The sequence below is a fragment of the Oncorhynchus tshawytscha genome, unplaced genomic scaffold (genome assembly GCF_018296145.1).
Source record: "Oncorhynchus tshawytscha isolate Ot180627B unplaced genomic scaffold, Otsh_v2.0 Un_contig_6607_pilon_pilon, whole genome shotgun sequence".
NCBI classification, from domain to species: Eukaryota; Metazoa; Chordata; class Actinopteri; order Salmoniformes; family Salmonidae; genus Oncorhynchus; species Oncorhynchus tshawytscha.
The window spans coordinates 129,417-146,081 of record NW_024609668.1 but is presented as its reverse complement, the minus strand read 5'-3'; the positions used below and the strand labels follow the sequence as shown (position 1 = coordinate 146,081).

Sequence of the window (16,665 nt, the reverse complement as noted above, 5' to 3'; positions counted from 1 at the left end):
GAGACTGTGTTCCTGGTGTCAGTACATGGGGCATGTTAGATACCGTACTACCATCCCCTGAGACTACCATCCCCTGAGACTGTGTTCCTGGTGTCAGTACATGGGGCATGTTAGATACCATACTACCATCCCCTGAGACTGTGTTCCTGGTGTCAGTACATGGGGCATGTTAGATACCGTATACCATCCCCTGAGACTGTGTTCCTGGTGTCAGTACATGGGGCATGTTAGATACCGTACTACCATCCCCTGAGACTGTGTTCCTGGTGTCAGTACATGGGGCATGTTAGATACCGTACTACCATCCCCTGAGAATGTGTTCCTGGTGTCAGTAGATGGGGCATGTTAGATACCGTACTACCATCCCCTGGGCCTGTGCTCCTAGTGCCAGTGCATTTGTTAAGGACAGGATTTTTACATACATGAGCATATGGTAATTTGTTTGTATTTGTTTATTAATCCATTAGACATAGGCCGGGATTCAATAGAAGATGCGTTTTAACACGGTGCACCATAACAGGTTTTTAAAGGTAATTTACTTTTAGCCTGCATACGCAGCTTTTACAATGAATGCGATCTCCGTGAACTTCTGGGAAAATGCCTTTAAAAAGCACATTGTCGGCTGTATAGTGAGTGCTATAACGCGCCTTGCGTAGAATCCCAGCCAAGGTGTCAAATCCATAGTTTTGTATAGATACTTCCATTGTTGATGGAGATAATGTATCAAATTTGTAGGGTGGTTACGAGTCATAGTCAGGCTGCCTCCAATTCGCTACAATATTACCATTATTTGTGCATTACCAGTTCTCTGCTATTAAGGCATTTTTTGTACCTGTTGATTGGTTTGGCTCGGGTCATTCATCTTGCTATGCATTGTTCCATTTTGTACCAGTACATTTGTTTACACACAGTATGCCAGGTCAACCACTTTCAGTTTGGTTCACTGATAAAGGAGGCCAATTAATTATTTTCATTGAAAGTTGACGCTATGTGAGAATGTTCAACTAAACACGTATTGAGTGGATTTTTTAATGTTTCGAGAGGTAAACCTCACACACAGTTAAATCCATTGTCATAGTTATTTTTCTGATGATTTTCTGATACAGTATATAGATGTCCAGCGTACAGGTTAACCATGTTACACTATGGACGTTTCCTTACTAATTGGTACATGTCAAATTTCGGCTAGAAGGTTGGCTGTATGGTTACACATGTTGGTTTGGCATGATGCTAATGTAACTGTCCAGTGAAAATCTCACTTTTAAATGTTCATATTCTGTTAACTCATACCCAAGTAATGTTGTTGACTCATCTTATACTATTATTTGTGGCCAAAGCATACATTTGAGAAAAAAAACACTTAAAAAACTCCACCTCAAACAGACCGTTTGAAAAAAATGCTTGCTATTTCCTCATAGAGGATGATGTCATCCTCCTAAGGAGGATGAGCTGGCCAATCAGCGGTCTACTAGCATTCCTATTTTTAATGATTGGTATATGGCCACACCGTTGTGTTGTTGGGGTACGGCTGCACCGTTGTGTTGTTGGGGTACGGCCGCACCGTTGTGTTGTTGGGGTACGGCCGCACCGTTGTGTTGTTGGGGTACGGCCGCACCGTTGTGTTGTTGGGGTACGGCCGCACCGTTGTGTTGTTGGGGTACGGCCGCACCGTTGTGGGGGGTACGGCCGCACCGTTGTGTTGTTGGGGTACGGCCGCACCGTTGTGTTGTTGGGGTTGTGTTGTTGGGGTACGGCCGCACCGTTGTGTTGTTGGGGTACGGCCGCACCGTTGTGTTGTTGGGGTACGGCCGCACCGTTGTGTTGTTGGGGTACGGCCGCACCGTTGTGTTGTTGGGGTACGGCCGCACCGTTGTGTTGTTGGGGTACGGCCGCACCGTTGTGTTGTTGGGGTACGGCTGCACCGTTGTGTTGTTGGGGTACGGCCGCACCGTTGTGTTGTTGGGGTACGGCCGCACCGTTGTGTTGTTGGGGTACGGCCGCACCGTTGTGTTGTTGGGGTACGGCTGCACCATTCCAACACAGAAAAGCTGCTGTTTAACATGTTTAATTAAAACATTTGGGAAGGAAAAGTAAATACACTCATTATATTGTAATTCATTATAGGTCCTATTTCATAGAAACCTGGAACACTGGATATTACTCTAATCCATTTCATGAAACTACACAAGTCTTGAATTTTAGGCAGGTAATATGTTCTGCTTTTTCTCGTGGTTATGGGGACATGTGCCTCTTTCTGTACGATGATGTCATTTCTGAAACTATTTCTGTCCATTTAGATTAAAGGACCCGTTTTGTCTGAAGAGCACCCATAGAGGCTAAAAGTTCTCTATTGCCTCTAACCATCATTGTAGTCTTCAATCTGCGCTGTATGTCTATGGAATGTTCTGTATGTCTCTGTTCTGATCATGTGACGAAGTCTTCCCAATTATATTGTATGTGTCATTGGTTTTGGTGGTGGATTTTATCAGATGCACATGAAACCTACACAAATGTCCACATTGAATGCCTCATTTTTTAAAAGATCAAACAGTGTTTTTAAATAAACAAATATACTAATATGTCCTTCTCTGCATTGTGTATGTGAAGCTGCAACAGACAGGACTCTGACTGAGGCAGGCCGCTCCAGGATCTAGGATCAGCTTCCCTACTACAATCATAGCCTTAACCAGTAGTGGGGAGCAACTTCACCCTGCACCCGACCTGGCAGTAATTCTCCTTAACTTCCTCACCCTGCACCCGACCGACCTGGGAGTAATTCTCCTTAACTTCCTCACCCTGCACCCGACCGACCTGGGAGTAATTCTCCTTAACTTCCTCACCCTGCACCCGACCGACCTGGGAGTAATTCTCCTTAACTTCCTCACCCTGCACCCGACCGACCTGGGAGTAATTCTCCTTAACTTCCTCACCCTGCACCCGACCTGGCAGTAATTCTCCTTAACTTCCTCACCCTGCACCCGACCTGGCAGTAATTCTCCTTAGCTTCCTCACCCTGCACCCGACCTGGCAGTAATTCTCCTTAGCTTCCTCACCCTGCACCCGACCTGGCAGTAATTCTCCTTAACTTCCTCACCCTGCACCCGACCTGGCAGTAATTCTCCTTAACTTCCTCACCCTGCACCCGACCTGGCAGTAATTCTCCTTAACTTCCTCACCCTGCACCCGACCTGGCAGTAATTCTCCTTAACTTCCTCACCCTGCACCCGACCCGGCAGTAATTCTCCTTAACTTCCTCACCCTGCACCCGACCTGGCAGTAATTCTCCTTAACTTCCTCACCCTGCACCCGACCTGGCAGTAATTCTCCTTAACTTCCTCACCCTGCACCCGACCGACCTGGCAGTAATTCTCCTTAACTTCCTCACCCTGCACCCGACCGACCTGGGAGTAATTCTCCTTAACTTCCCCCGACCTCACCCTGCACCCGACCGACCTGGGAGTAATTCTCCTTAACTTCCTCACCCTGCACCCGACCGACCTGGGAGTAATTCTCCTTAACTTCCTCACCCTGCACCCGACCGACCTGGGAGTAATTCTCCTTAACTTCCTCACCCTGCACCCGACCGACCAGGGAGTAATTCTCCTTCGTCAACCTGCATCCTGATTCTCTGTCCTTTCCCCCGAAGTGTGTAATTGTGCACTCCTCATGCATGTACATGCATTTTCACAAAATGAATGATGCCAACCTTCAGTTTTAAATCCATGAAGGGAAATAAACTAGAGCACACTTCCAGAAAAATGAAAATTGGGATGTAGGTTGAGGGATAGGGGAAACAATGGGATCAGAGGTTATGGGTCATTTAAGTAAACTGATACTCAGAGGCCCAAGATCGTTCCCACTGATTAATATGTGCACAGTAGGTAAGGACTGTTTTGTCAATCAAGGATATTATTGAGTCATTTTCCAGGTATGCATTAAATTACAACTAACTGGATCACAACATGAGCTTGGATTTTTGGTCATAACCGGTCATTGTACCTGACTTCACAGACATTCCCATCCAATGTTCTGCCATTCTTTTTCTATGCCAGACTTACTCTCATTGTTTACAACGGCTCTATATCCAGACAATCTAATTCCTGTTTACATTTCCTGTTTATATTGAATCTAGCCTAGTCTGGATCTAAAATGAATTGTTCCATTTCAACAAAAGTGAAACAGAGCAAATTAGTCAGGCTGAAACGAGCCCCTCCCCGAGCTGTATTTGTATATGAAAGACAAATGTGTGTTTGTTAGATTTCCAAAATGTCAAAATAATTCTGTTACCAGCTCAGTCTCTCACTACATTATTGTAAGATAAGTTGTAGTATGGTTATAAATAGTTGCAGGAAGGGTGCGGTGGGAACATAATGTTGTCTAGAAACATCCTAAACAGAAGGAAACACTAGGTAAGGCCTGGTCACTGTGGTTCCTTGACTTCCTTAACTTTACATTACATTAGTGATATAGTTTCTCCAGACATTGGATGACTCTTCTGTGATCATGTCAACCATAACGGCATCTGAAAACCCTTTTATCTCAATGTATGTCCGTTTGTTAGTTATTCTCCTTCATCTACTGTGAACATATGATAACGTTAGAGTAGGACCAGTCATTCCAAACACATTGTTATGACTCCTGAAAAGCTCACTTTTCAGTGATGCGGGTTTCTCCAGGATGTTGACATTCCAGTTTTCACAGATTATATTGCAGAAGACAGTCATCCCAGCTGACCCAGATCATCTTTGTTGATACAACAGTATTTTTCTACGAAATGCTATTAGACAACAACTTTGGAATTGCCACGTCTGGGATGTCCTATGAGGGGAGTGTGGCTGTACAGTAATGATTTCATGATTCATAATAATTATTATTATTTTGGGGCTTATATTGTATTTGTCCTGTTATTTGTCCTGTTAAAACAGAGATCTCCACATTCCTTGCTCTCAATACCCACTTCCCCCCTTCTCTCCACTCAAACCAACTCCGCCTTCCCTGAACCCAACTGAATGAGGGAGGAGAGAGTGAGAAAAGGAGAGAAAGAGAGACAAGGGAGGAGTGTAACAAGAGGAGGCTCCTGCTGCTGCCGCTGACTCACACGGATACAGTTATTAAGGCGCGGTCCTCAGTTCTGTTCTTGTCTTCTCATTATCTGGAGTTAGGGAGCATTATCTTGAGAGTTAGGGAGCTGGACAGAGAGTTAGAGAGGAGACTTTCAGAGAGACAGTCTTAGGGTGTGAGAGTTAGGGCGAGAGACGGTGAGAGTGAAAGAAAGACAGAGAGCGAGAAAGTGTTTTTGAGAGAGATAGAGAGAGAGAAAGCGACTTACTGAGCGAGAGAATAGGAATTATAAGAGTAGTGAGGCCTGTATAGGATGTCATGATAGACTAAGATGTGAAGAAAGATCTGCACCGTCTGCCTGTTCAGGCCCAGAGACCCAGACAGAGGCCCAGCAGTCTCACCCTGCAGCCTGAAGTAGAGAGGAGAGAGTGAGGGAGATACTGTGTCTTGGCACACCAGCAACACACAGGACATCCACTAACCAGAGAAAGAGAACATGGAGACCCTCATCATCAAGAATGAAGAGAATACAGAAGAGACTCATCCCACAACTGGAAGCAAAGATGTCACCACATCCATGATAAACATGTGGGACCTGAACCTAAACCAGGAACAAGAGGACCCAACAACAACGCACGATAAACTAGGGGAGAACACCCAGCCTCAGAACCAGGAACAAGAGGGACCCAACAACAACGCACAATAAACCAGGGCAGAACACCCAGCCTCAGAACCAGGAACAAGAGGACCCAACAACAACGCACGATAAACCAAGGGAGAACACCCAGCCTCAGAACCAGGAACAAGAGGACCCAACAACAACGCACGATAAACTAGGGGAGAACACCCAGCCTCAGAACCAGGAACAAGAGGACCCAACAACAACGCACGATAAACCAGGGCAGAACACCCAGCCTCAGAACCAGGAACAAGAGGACCCAACAACAACGCACGATAAACCAGGGGAGAACACCCAGCCTCAGAACCAGGAACAAGAGGACACAACAACAACGCACGATAAACCAGGGAGAACACCCAGCCTCAGAACCAGGAACAAGAGGACCTAACAACAACGCACGATAAGCCAGGGGAGAACACCCAGCCTCAGAACCAGGAACAAGAGGACCCAACAACAACGCACGATAAACCAGGGGAGAACACCCAGCCTCAGAACCAGGAACAAGAGGACCCAACAACAACGCACGATAAGCCAGGGGAGAACACCCAGCCTCAGAACCAGGAACAAGAGGACCCAACAACAACGCACGATAAACCAGGGGAGAACACCCAGCCCCAGACAATCTCTAGCGGGTTTACTGTCACCCCAGAAGATGTGCTGTGTGACTCCTGCATCGAGATCCCGTGCCGGGCCCAGAAGTCCTGCCTCACCTGCCTGGTGTCGTACTGCGAGGCCCACCTCAGACCCCACCTGGAGAACCAGAGGTTCCAGAATCACCGACTGGTGGAGCCCTTACAGGACATCGAGTGTCGCACCTGTGAGGAGCACCGGCTACCGCTTGAACTATACTGCCTGACGGACGGCTGCGGTGTGTGTGTGTGCTGCGAGTGTGAGGGACAGGGGCATCTGGGGCACAGTACTGTACCTGTAGAGGAGGCTCAAGACAGATCCAGGTATTGGTAACATTTATATTTTACCAGTGGAGGCTGGTAGAGGGGGAACTAGGAGGACTGGATTCTTTGTAATGGCTGAGCCTGTCCTCCCCTTCTCTCTCCACCAGCCTCCACTGATACATACAGACACACCACACACTTCCATTTCACAGACAGTGAGTGATAACTGTATGAGTGCTCCCTTTCTCTGGCATGGACATGTTGTTTTGGGTTGTTCCACGAAAACACTGCTTTTGCATCCCTTTGATATTTTAAGTAGACATTGTGCACCAATATTACATTTTAAAAGATTGTTATATTAAATTAAGTGTCCTTTAATATAGAACACATGGAGAATTCAATAAATCTTTAATATGAATATAATCTTGATTACCCAGAAGGGGAATTCTCGCAAAAACGATTTGTTAAAGTGCCAAAATTAACAATTTTGACATGTCACTCCTTGCACCCGCTGTGACTTCTGGGAAGATTTGAACACACTTAACCCCAACATTCAGCATCATTGTAAAGCCCTGGTTATGTTGATGACAAAGTCTTGTCTGGAGATGATTATTTATTTCATGTGATTAGTGATTAATTTATGTCGGCCCCTCATTTTAAGGTCAACCCTGTTACGTGAACTGAACTCTCGATTTAATATGGTGAAACTATTCAAGAGGAAATGGTCTCCCCGGTTACGTTCAACTCTGTTGCCTTATTTGGCACTCAGCAGTAGAAACAATAATAAAGTATTCCCCTGGTTCAGTACAAAGCTGAAGGATGGGCCCGGAGAAATAAAACCACTCTCAGATTCAAAGGACTGACCATCAATGATATGAAAATTATAGTTTTAAACATGTTTCGAGGCTAATTAGTGTGTTTACATTTACTTTGTTTATAAACATTGCAGTAAAACAAGCTTATATTTTGGGTTCTGATGGGGTACGACAGTTGAACTAAGCTAATAAAACATTTATAAGTTATACTCTTCAAGAATCAATGGGTACATATAATTAATTTATAAGTAAAAATGGCTTCAGCAACTGCCGATTGCCCCTTTCATAGGTACTTCCTGTTGTCTTTTTTTTAACCTCTTGAGATGGGAAAACTAGTTTTGTTTTAAGTTATTTCTGACAGAATGTTAAAATTTGGTAAAACCAAACTTTTCTTTTTTTTCCCAAGTTACATTTCTCAAAAGGCACCGGTTGTTGTTGTTTTGAAGTCCAAAACTCCAAAACTGTCTAGTGATCCAGGACACGATGTAGGAGCATAGGATAAGGAGTCTCCAGGCAAATGAGTTTTTATGACAATTTGTTTATCACAAGACTTCAGTACGTTTCTCTGTGATAAGAAACCTTCTGTGTGACATGTGATACGTACAGCCTGCCCATTGTTCTCCTCCAATAGGTGGCCCTCTCTCAAAGCTACTGTAGTAAATAAAGCAAATGCATTTCCCATGGGCTATGCTGGTAACCTGGCACTGGTCCCATGTGTGTGTGTGTGTGTGTGTGTGTGTGTGTGTGTGTGTGTGTGTGTGTGTGTGTGTGTGTGTGTGTGTGTGTGTGTGTGTGTGTGTGATCGTCTATAGACAGAGCTGCAGAAGAAACAAGGGGACATTATGAAGACCGTCTCAGTGGCAGAGAATTCCATTGGCAAGCTACAGAGCAACACTGCATCCATAGAGGTTTTTCACTACACCCGCGTTACTTTGACCATTTCCTCTGATCTTAATGAACCTTAAACACACAGCTGATACAACTAAGCACCTCCTCCTCTCCTTTAAAAAAAAGTATGTCACACATTCTCTCCATACATTCTTTCCCCACGTTCGCATATTGTTCATTTATCACTTAAAACATTGTCTCTGATCTTATTGAACCTCAAACATACAGCTGATACACATTTACTAAGTACTTCTCCATTCCTCCTCTTTCTTTTATCACATATTCTGTCCATCTTTCTCTCCCCAGAGCTCGGTGGCAGGGGTACGTGCTGTGATGGAGCAGCAGTTCTATCTGCTGCAAGGGGCCGTAGAAGAGGCCAGGAGGAGGGCCACGGAGGTTCTGGAGGGGGAGCAGAGGCAGGCGCTCAGCCAGGCCGAGGGCATCCAGGCCCACCTGGAGCAGAAGAGCCAAGAGCTGAAGAAGACCCTGGCCAGAGTGGAGAGACTCTTCAGGAACAAGAGGGACGTAGACTTCCTGCAGGTGAGAGACTGGGGCTCCGGGGTGAAACTTATCCTATGTACAGACCTTGGATCTCCTCCAACCTTAACCATTAGTGGGAAAAATGCTAAACTGACCCAAGATCAGCGTTTAGGCCCGGGGCAACTTTAGAGTGCACCAGAGAGGGTTGGGTTTAATTCCATTTCAGTTCAGTAAATTCAGGAATTAAACTCAAATTTGTAGGAAAGCATTGATGAAAATGAACTGACTGAATTTAAATTGAATTGACCCCAATCCCTGGTGAGTGTCACACATGAAATGAAATGAAACAGAACGCATGCAGCTAGTGTTGTTGCTGAAAAGCACAATATCAACCTGCTGCCTTCAAGTCTCCTGTGTCATGATACTGTGAGAGGTATTTTATGAATTTTTACATTCTATTGGTTGATGCTGCGTTGAATATTTATTGACAAGACATTTCAGCTTAAAATGTTGAATTAATTTGTAAAAAGTTTGAAAAACATAATTCCACTTTGATATTATGAGGTATTGTTTGTAGGCCAGTGACAAAAAGAATGGAATTTAAATTCAGGCTGTAACACAATGTGGAAAAAGTCAAGGGGTACTTTCTGAAGGCACATGTATTTTATAGGTTGATGGTGTATACTGCATCACACTGCAGTGTTTGGAGATGTATTTATTTTACTAGGCAAGTCAGTTAAGAACAAATTCTTATTTTCAGTGGGCTAACTGCCTGTTCAGGGGCAGAACAACAGATAAGTACCTTGTCAGCTCAGGGATTTGAACTTGCAACCTTTTGGTTACTAGACCAACGCTCTAACCACTAGGCTACCCTGCCGCCCCTGACTGCTCAGGATAGGACTCATTCTGAGCCCTATCCTGAGAGGACTAATATCTTAGCCTTTGCCTCAGCTTTCCCCTATGATCTGTTAAATATTGTCTCGGTCAGTAATTTTGACTCGTCTCGGTCAGCGGTTTTGTAATGTTGACAGTGTCCACAGTGTGAGGGAAGTGACAGGTGGGAGGAGCTATAGGACAGGATCACTGTCATGACTGGAATGGAAGTTAGTGGTTTCCATATGTTTCATGTGTTTGATACTTTCCATTGATTTCATTCCAGCCATTAGAATTAGCCCGTCCTCCTATAGCTCCTCCCACCAGCCTCCGCTGCTTACCATAGACACTTCATTTAGATTTTGAAAGGATTTGATAGGTATTAACAGTATAGCCAAGAACCTACCAAGTCTATTCAAGGGAAAGCAATACTACCATATTGCCTTAACCTATCTGAAATGTCTCGGGGTAGAGGTTTGGGGTTATTTCTGGTCGGAGTCCTATTGTGCATCCCAAATGGCACCCTAGTTCCCATATAGTGCACTACTTTATAGTACACTACTTTCATGCTGTGATGGAGCAGCAGTAGTGCACTATAAAGGGCATAGGGTGTCATTTGGGAAGCAGATATAGCTGTCTTAGTAGTGTGACAGTAGTGTGAGTGGCTCCTCCTGCTGGTGAATGTAGGAATACTCTGAGTGGAAGACGGGGGCTGTGGATGTCTGTCTGCCTGGGCTCTACGTCGGCCTCACAGATCGCCTGGCCTCCTTCAGCTGCCTGCTCACTGAGTCCACCCAGGAACTGTGTGACCAGCTCAAGGCTACCTACAGGGACAAACTGAAGGACATCTGCAGGACTGGTGATGAGTGTACACATTTTAACCAGGGCTGTGTTCATTAGGCACCAAACACAACAAAACTATAGAAGCCTGGAAAAACTGCTCATGTTCCTTTGTTTGTTTTTGTTGTTGACATATGCTGTTTCATGACATAATGAAAACGACCCAAGTTGTTAGTGTAAAAGAGAATATTCTCCCAATGACTTAGCTAAATAAAAGTTAAATAACTAGTTGGATAAGTAACCATAGTCTTCCCAATGCATTGTATTATAGAGAGTTCTCTATGTAGTACCTGGAGGATAACTTATCTTTCTCCTACACTGACCTACAGAGAAACTGGGCATTACAACCATGGTCCATCCCAAGATGTCAAAGTCTTTTTCACTGCCTGAGCCTGAGATGCGAGACGACTTCCTCACGTGTAAGATGTCTTTTTTTATTGCATTAGCAACCATTTCTAATTTGATTTGCATAGCTAGTGCTCTTCACAATGAGCTAACCCTTTTGAGAAATAGCCTGACTTGGTGTAACCTTTCACATGTGTTATAGCGACTGAGGTAGCCTTTGAATAAGTATGTGTGTGTTTGTATTGTCCCTGCATGTGTCCTGTGCTGGCGACAAATCCATTTTCCCCTCTGACGATTAATAAAGTTTATTCAATTAAATGTGTCTACTTGACAGATGCCAGCAGTCTGACCTTTGACCCAGACACTGTCCACAAGTTCCTGAGACTAACCGAAGACGACAGGAAGGTGACCAACACCACGCCCTGGCAGCACAGCTACCCAGACACGCCCGAACGCTTCGAGTACTGGCGCCAGGTGATGACCTCAGAGAGCCTCTACCTGGGCCGACACTACTTTGAGGCAGAGCTGAGTGGGGAGGGCATGCACGTGGGACTCACCTACAAGAGCATCGACCGGAAAGGCGTGGAGAGAGGCAGCTGCATCACAGGAAATGACTTCTCGTGGAGCCTCGGAAGGGAGGGGCGGAGCTTTTCCACTTGGCATGCTGATATGGAGGCGGTCGTGGAAGCCACAAGTGTGTTCACGAGAATCGGCGTCTACATCGACTTTGACTCAGGCTCATTAGCTTTCTATGGTGTGACTGACATCGCTATGACACTCCTCTACAGGTACAAGGCTGAGTTCATGGAGCCCTTGTATCCTACTGTCTGGCTCTCAAAGAAGGACAGTGTGGTTTTATTGGTTGGTCCTAAGGACCCCCACTAATGAAGAGCTCAACTCTGCCTGCCACCCCATCACTCCCATGGAAACATCAGCTCCTGTCAGTCCAGAATCATAATACTTTGACTGCAGAAGTGTAGTTAGGTTAGAGAGGCGGACCAGTACACATTTCTGTTTCTCACAAATACAATAAAGTATCTATTCTATTCATAAGCAGTTGCCTTAAGTGACTGATACTGTACTTATTTTACAGGACACAGCATCAAGTATCACAAGACAACAGACAGGGACTTTACAGGGGGTATCTGCACTCATCCAGGACCTATATACTAGGCGGTGTCAGAGGAAGGCCCAAAAATTCTCCAGATTCCAGTCACCCAACTCATAGACTGTTCTCTCTACTACCGCACAGCAAGCGGTACCGGAGCGCCAAGTCTAGGTCCAAAAGGCTCCTTAACAGCTTCTACCCCCAAGCTATAAGACTGCTCAAATAGCCACCCAGACGTTTTTACACTGCTGCTACTCGCTGTTTATTATCTATGTACAAAATTACCTCGACTAACCTGTACCCCTGCACATTGACTTGGTACCGGTACCCCCTATATACAGCCCTGTTATTGTTATGTAATTTTATTGTGTTACTTTTGATTTAACTTTTTACTTAAGTTTATTTTAGTAAATATTTTCTTAACTCTATTACTTGAACTGCATTGTTGGTTAAGGGCTTGTAAGTAAGCATTTCACAGTAAGGTCTGGACCTGTTGTATTCAGCGCATGTGACAAATATAATTTGATTTGATATAGAACAAAACATGACACTGAGGGATTGAGTAATAACTTTTAACTGCCCTTTTTATTGGAACAGGTTAGCAAGTGACTGACTTGCTAACTACTGTGATTGGTCTTTCATATGCAAAAACATACTATGTTTATTTGACATTATGCTGAGTACTAACTACCAAGATGAGTTCAAGGGCTGTCTTTCATTGTTGTGTCAATGGTCAATCCAATGTAAATCATATTAACAATGTGACAAAGCTTTTGCCAAATCTTTTTAGAATTGATTTACAAATATGAATTGCTTGACTTTTTAAAATACCTAATACTTCATATGAAATTAAGCATGAGACATATTATTTTTACATTTTAGATACATATATAGCCTGGTTCCTCTCTAGGTTTCTTCCTAGGTTTTGGCCTTTCTAGGGAGTTTTTCCTAGCCACCGTGCTTCTACACCTGCATTGCTTGCTGTTTGGGGTTTTAGGCTGGGTTTCTGTACAGCACTTTGAGATATCAGCTGATGTACGAAGGGCTATATAAATACATTTGATTTGATACATTACAACACGTAAGAAATTATTCTCATAAGAATGTGCACAAAATATTTACAGATACCATGACACACAGTCTCAGGCAGAGAAATCGATTGAGGTCTCGTTCTCATCATACGCAGGATTAACAAAATGCACACCTGACGGCGTCAGGGAGATAGAGTTGGCGGCTTCAGTCCCATAGATACCTGGTACTTCGGGCATCATGGTGGGCTTGTCGAAGATGGGGTTTTCAAAGCCGTGGTCCGTGAACTCCCCTATCTCCTCCTGGCTTCTCCTTAAGCTGCTCAGAGAAGGGATGGAGATGGTGGGCATGGTTGGCATTTTTATGACGCCTCTGCGGAAGAGGACAGCCAGGAGGGGGAGACCAATGACTACTATCAGGATGCCGAACACGGCTCCCACCACAACTCCTGCGTTGTCCCCTGCCCCGTCACCACTGGTGGCCCCAGAAGAGGCCTGGAACTCAGCCCCGGTTATGCCCAGGTTTGAGCCTTGGGCTTGGACGTCCTTCAATATGTCCCGAGCCAGGGCCTCTGCCACCGCACCAGACTCCCCATCCAGGAGCACGATCTGGATCTCAGCTGCAGCCGCACGTGGGATCACCCCGAGGAAATACTGAGATTTGAGCACCTTGGACATGCCTAGCTGAATGGACTGGTACGAGGGCAGACCAAGGAAGAGGTGCTGCAGTCGATTCCGATAAGACTCAAGGATGAAGCCTGAGGAATACTGGATGGTGACGATGGCGCTGCACACGTCACAGCAGTGTCCTATGGGGTACAGTGGCTTCTTACAGCTCATAGGAGCGCATGTCACAGTGCCGCAGATCCTGTTGTGATTCGCAGAGTTCCCACAGTCACAGCCAGAGGCATCACTGCAGCCAGAAGCCCCGACGCTGGGGGATGAGGTTCCGTGGAACTGCAGCCGGCCAGAGTGTGACCCCAGATAATGGGTGAACTCCGAGCTGCTGCTGAACTTCTTCCCCAGAACGGACACACTCTGGACAGGGACGCTGGGCTGGTTGGAGGTAGTGTCCACGCGAACGAGGAGCCAGCGCGAACAACACGTTGTCATACTGGCAGGGTACGCTCTCCTCGTGTACCGAGAACAGGAAGCGACCTTTCTCCAGGTCGTCTAAAGACTCTGCCGCCTGCCACAGCGCCGGGTCGAACCACTGCAGAGACTCTGCATCTTTGAACTGGGCAGTGACGCCGGCCCCGCAACCGGGGTCCCCTCCATTACTGACCGTGAAGCCGCCCCCGAGGGAAGGATGAACTCTCCGTCCACCGGTAGCTGGATCTCCTGGACAGAGTGGACCGTCTCCACATACACAGACACTTTCCTCTGAGCCGAGAACTGCACTATGTCGTTACCGCAGGGCACGGACCCTTTGTCCCAGTTGGTCTTGTTTTCATAGTTAGTGTCGGGTATCCACTGCTTGTACAGGGCGTCAGCTGCCCGAACAGACAGAGACCGAGGAGAAGAAACACGGCTGGTGTTTTTGGCATCCTGAATGCTTCTGACAGAAGTGGATGAAGTACGGGGTGACCTTTGTCTCTGGCAGTGTGACTGTCACATGAGGGAGTGAGTGCATAGGTTCCCAGATTATGAAGTTGATGATCTCTGGTTGACTCATCTTTACCGGCTGGTCACCAGCTTGGTCAAAGATTAACTGCTGCTGCAGCCGCAGCAATAACACCCCAAAATAAGAGTGTAGATGTCTCTATGAAAGAAAAGTGATTTGATTTAGGCCTACACCTTTTCATAGCCTTTATGCCTAAAAACTGTATGGTGAAAACTGTATAGTGTTAAAAAATGTGCATCTACAGTAAAAGTAAAAGCCGCTATAGTGATGTTTCTTGTGACCAGCGGTGGAATTGAAATTTTAAAAAAAAAGTCATTGCGAACTCATCAATGTTAAATCTAAACATTCTATGTAAAAAATAAAAATAAAAGATTTGTCAAACTGTTCCCATCCATATACTTCCTTGATTGCGACCAGTCATTTAAGGCAGAGTTTCCCAAACTCGGTCCTGGGGCCCTCCTGTGTGCACATTTTGTTTTTGCACTAGCACTACACAGCTGATTTAAAATAACTAACTCATCATCAAACGTTGATTAATTTAATCAGCATTGTAGTGCTAGGGCAAAAACCAAAATGTGCACACAGGACCGAGTTTGGGAAACCCTGGGCTGCGTTCAGTATGTTTTAACGTTCTCGAACGTTCAATTGAACAGAAACATTTCTGTACTGAACGACCAGTTGAAAAAACAGGGAGGGGTTGTGTGTTGGGAAACACTGTCGGCATGTCCACTGCCCTTTAAAAACGTCACTCATTGCTTCAAGCCACACCCACCAAATGGAAGCAAACCTTCATATTTCCAGTCATTGGCGCAAACATACCTCAAAGTCTGTTCAATGACGTTTTGGAGAAACGTGTTGTTCAGAACTAATCGTTCTGCAACAATTGAACGCACCTCTGATATAGGGTCGTGTGGGCGATATACATATTGGTGATGGATTCTTTTCTTGGGGGTGAGACGCTTTGCAGATGATCAAGGTGGGTATGAAATGAAACCATTACAAATTAAAGACCTGAAAATGATCAGTCTAATCACAAGCAGTAAGTTATGTTCGAGGTAAAGATATCGCCATGAATATGTTTTTATTAATTAATTAATTAATTCATACAATTAGTGATATCACATTTCACATCACATTAGATTTTCAAATCTCTGGTTCAGATCTTACAAAGTTGCAACCAGGCAACTTATTCTGCACCTATGAGTGGGGTCCTTCATACAAGCATGTTTATTGTTTACCTACACGTCATCCGGAAGTGAGTGTCAAAGAAGATGAGACTGGTGAGATCTCTTACTATTTTCAAACAAATAAGTTGTTTTATATCTTTAACTATTGATGACACTATGCCTGGTAACGCTTTACTGTTCAAGTTGCTCTCATGGCGTTTTTCTTAGCGAACTTTGTGTTGCCCTACTTCAGTGAGCCTTACTAGCTAACTGCTAACTAGCTTGCTCACTTAACTTGTTATTTTAGCTAGCTACGTTTATATGCAATTATTTGAATAGATTAACCTTGTAATGTTTTAAAACCGAACTATTTAGCTAGAATGCACAAATGACCCCAGAGCCATCTAATTAGTGTGTCACTCACTGTCATGTCATTTAGCTGTACAGTAGTAGCTATCTAAGTAACGTTAGCCACCTCAAAGTGAGCCTTGTTTGACAGCTCATTTATTTCTTGAAAGGATTCACAGGAGGCAGATGCTCCACTCTTTGGTGACGATGATGATGATGCCCCCACTGCCACCAGACAGAAGAAATCAGAAATCAAGTGCGTTTTGGAAGTTGATTCACTAATTGATGAGGAGTAACAGAACAAACAGATATTTTCATTTCCACCCAGATCAGCTATTCTGATCACCAGAATAAGAGATATTGTTTGTGAACTATTCCTCTCTCTCTCTCTCGCGTGTGTGTGTGATCAAAACCTGCTCTTGTTTTAGGCATCCCCTGGCCACGTTCTTCCATCTCTTCTTCCGCACCAGTGCCATCTTAGTCTACCTACTGTGTGAAATCCTGAGCAGTAGTTTCA

General features: G+C 45.0%; 2 protein-coding genes and 1 long non-coding RNA gene across 3 annotated transcripts; 2 read left to right on the top strand and 1 right to left on the bottom strand.

Moving 5' to 3' along the window:
- Nucleotides 1-6,686: 6,686 nt before the first annotated feature.
- LOC121845419 (tripartite motif-containing protein 16-like) lies at nt 6,687-11,759 on the top strand. Its single transcript, XM_042316767.1, has 6 exons — nt 6,687-6,693; nt 8,261-8,356; nt 8,643-8,876; nt 10,377-10,548; nt 10,859-10,948; nt 11,209-11,759. Exons 2-6 carry the CDS (start codon nt 8,291-8,293, stop codon nt 11,757-11,759), a joined length of 1,113 nt encoding a protein of 370 aa, XP_042172701.1. The 5' UTR covers nt 6,687-6,693; nt 8,261-8,290.
- Nucleotides 11,760-12,548: 789 nt separating this feature from the next.
- LOC112239690 (protein amnionless) lies at nt 12,549-15,358 on the bottom strand. The gene is given in 5 exon segments (XM_042316766.1): nt 12,549-12,916; nt 12,952-14,094; nt 14,096-14,306; nt 14,309-14,618; nt 15,350-15,358. Coding segments are annotated over 4 exon segments (1,500 nt in total). The 3' UTR covers nt 12,549-12,916; nt 12,952-13,124.
- Nucleotides 15,359-15,394: 36 nt separating this feature from the next.
- On the top strand, nt 15,395-16,665 carry LOC121845412. Its single transcript, XR_006082556.1, has 4 exons — nt 15,395-15,610; nt 15,795-15,914; nt 16,319-16,404; nt 16,577-16,665. It is a non-coding gene; the product is annotated as an uncharacterized LOC121845412 (long non-coding RNA).

Bases quoted from the DNA above. Each gene is read 5' to 3' on its own strand.
- LOC121845419 (XM_042316767.1), top strand. From the start codon at position 8,291: ATGAAGACCGTCTCAGTGGCAGAGAATTCCATTGGCAAGCTACAGAGC. The intron at 8,357-8,642 runs GTTTTTCACTAC...TTCTCTCCCCAG, and splicing joins GCAACACTGCATCCATAGAG to AGCTCGGTGGCAGGGGTACG. The intron at 10,949-11,208 runs GTAAGATGTCTT...TCTACTTGACAG, and splicing joins GCGAGACGACTTCCTCACGT to ATGCCAGCAGTCTGACCTTT.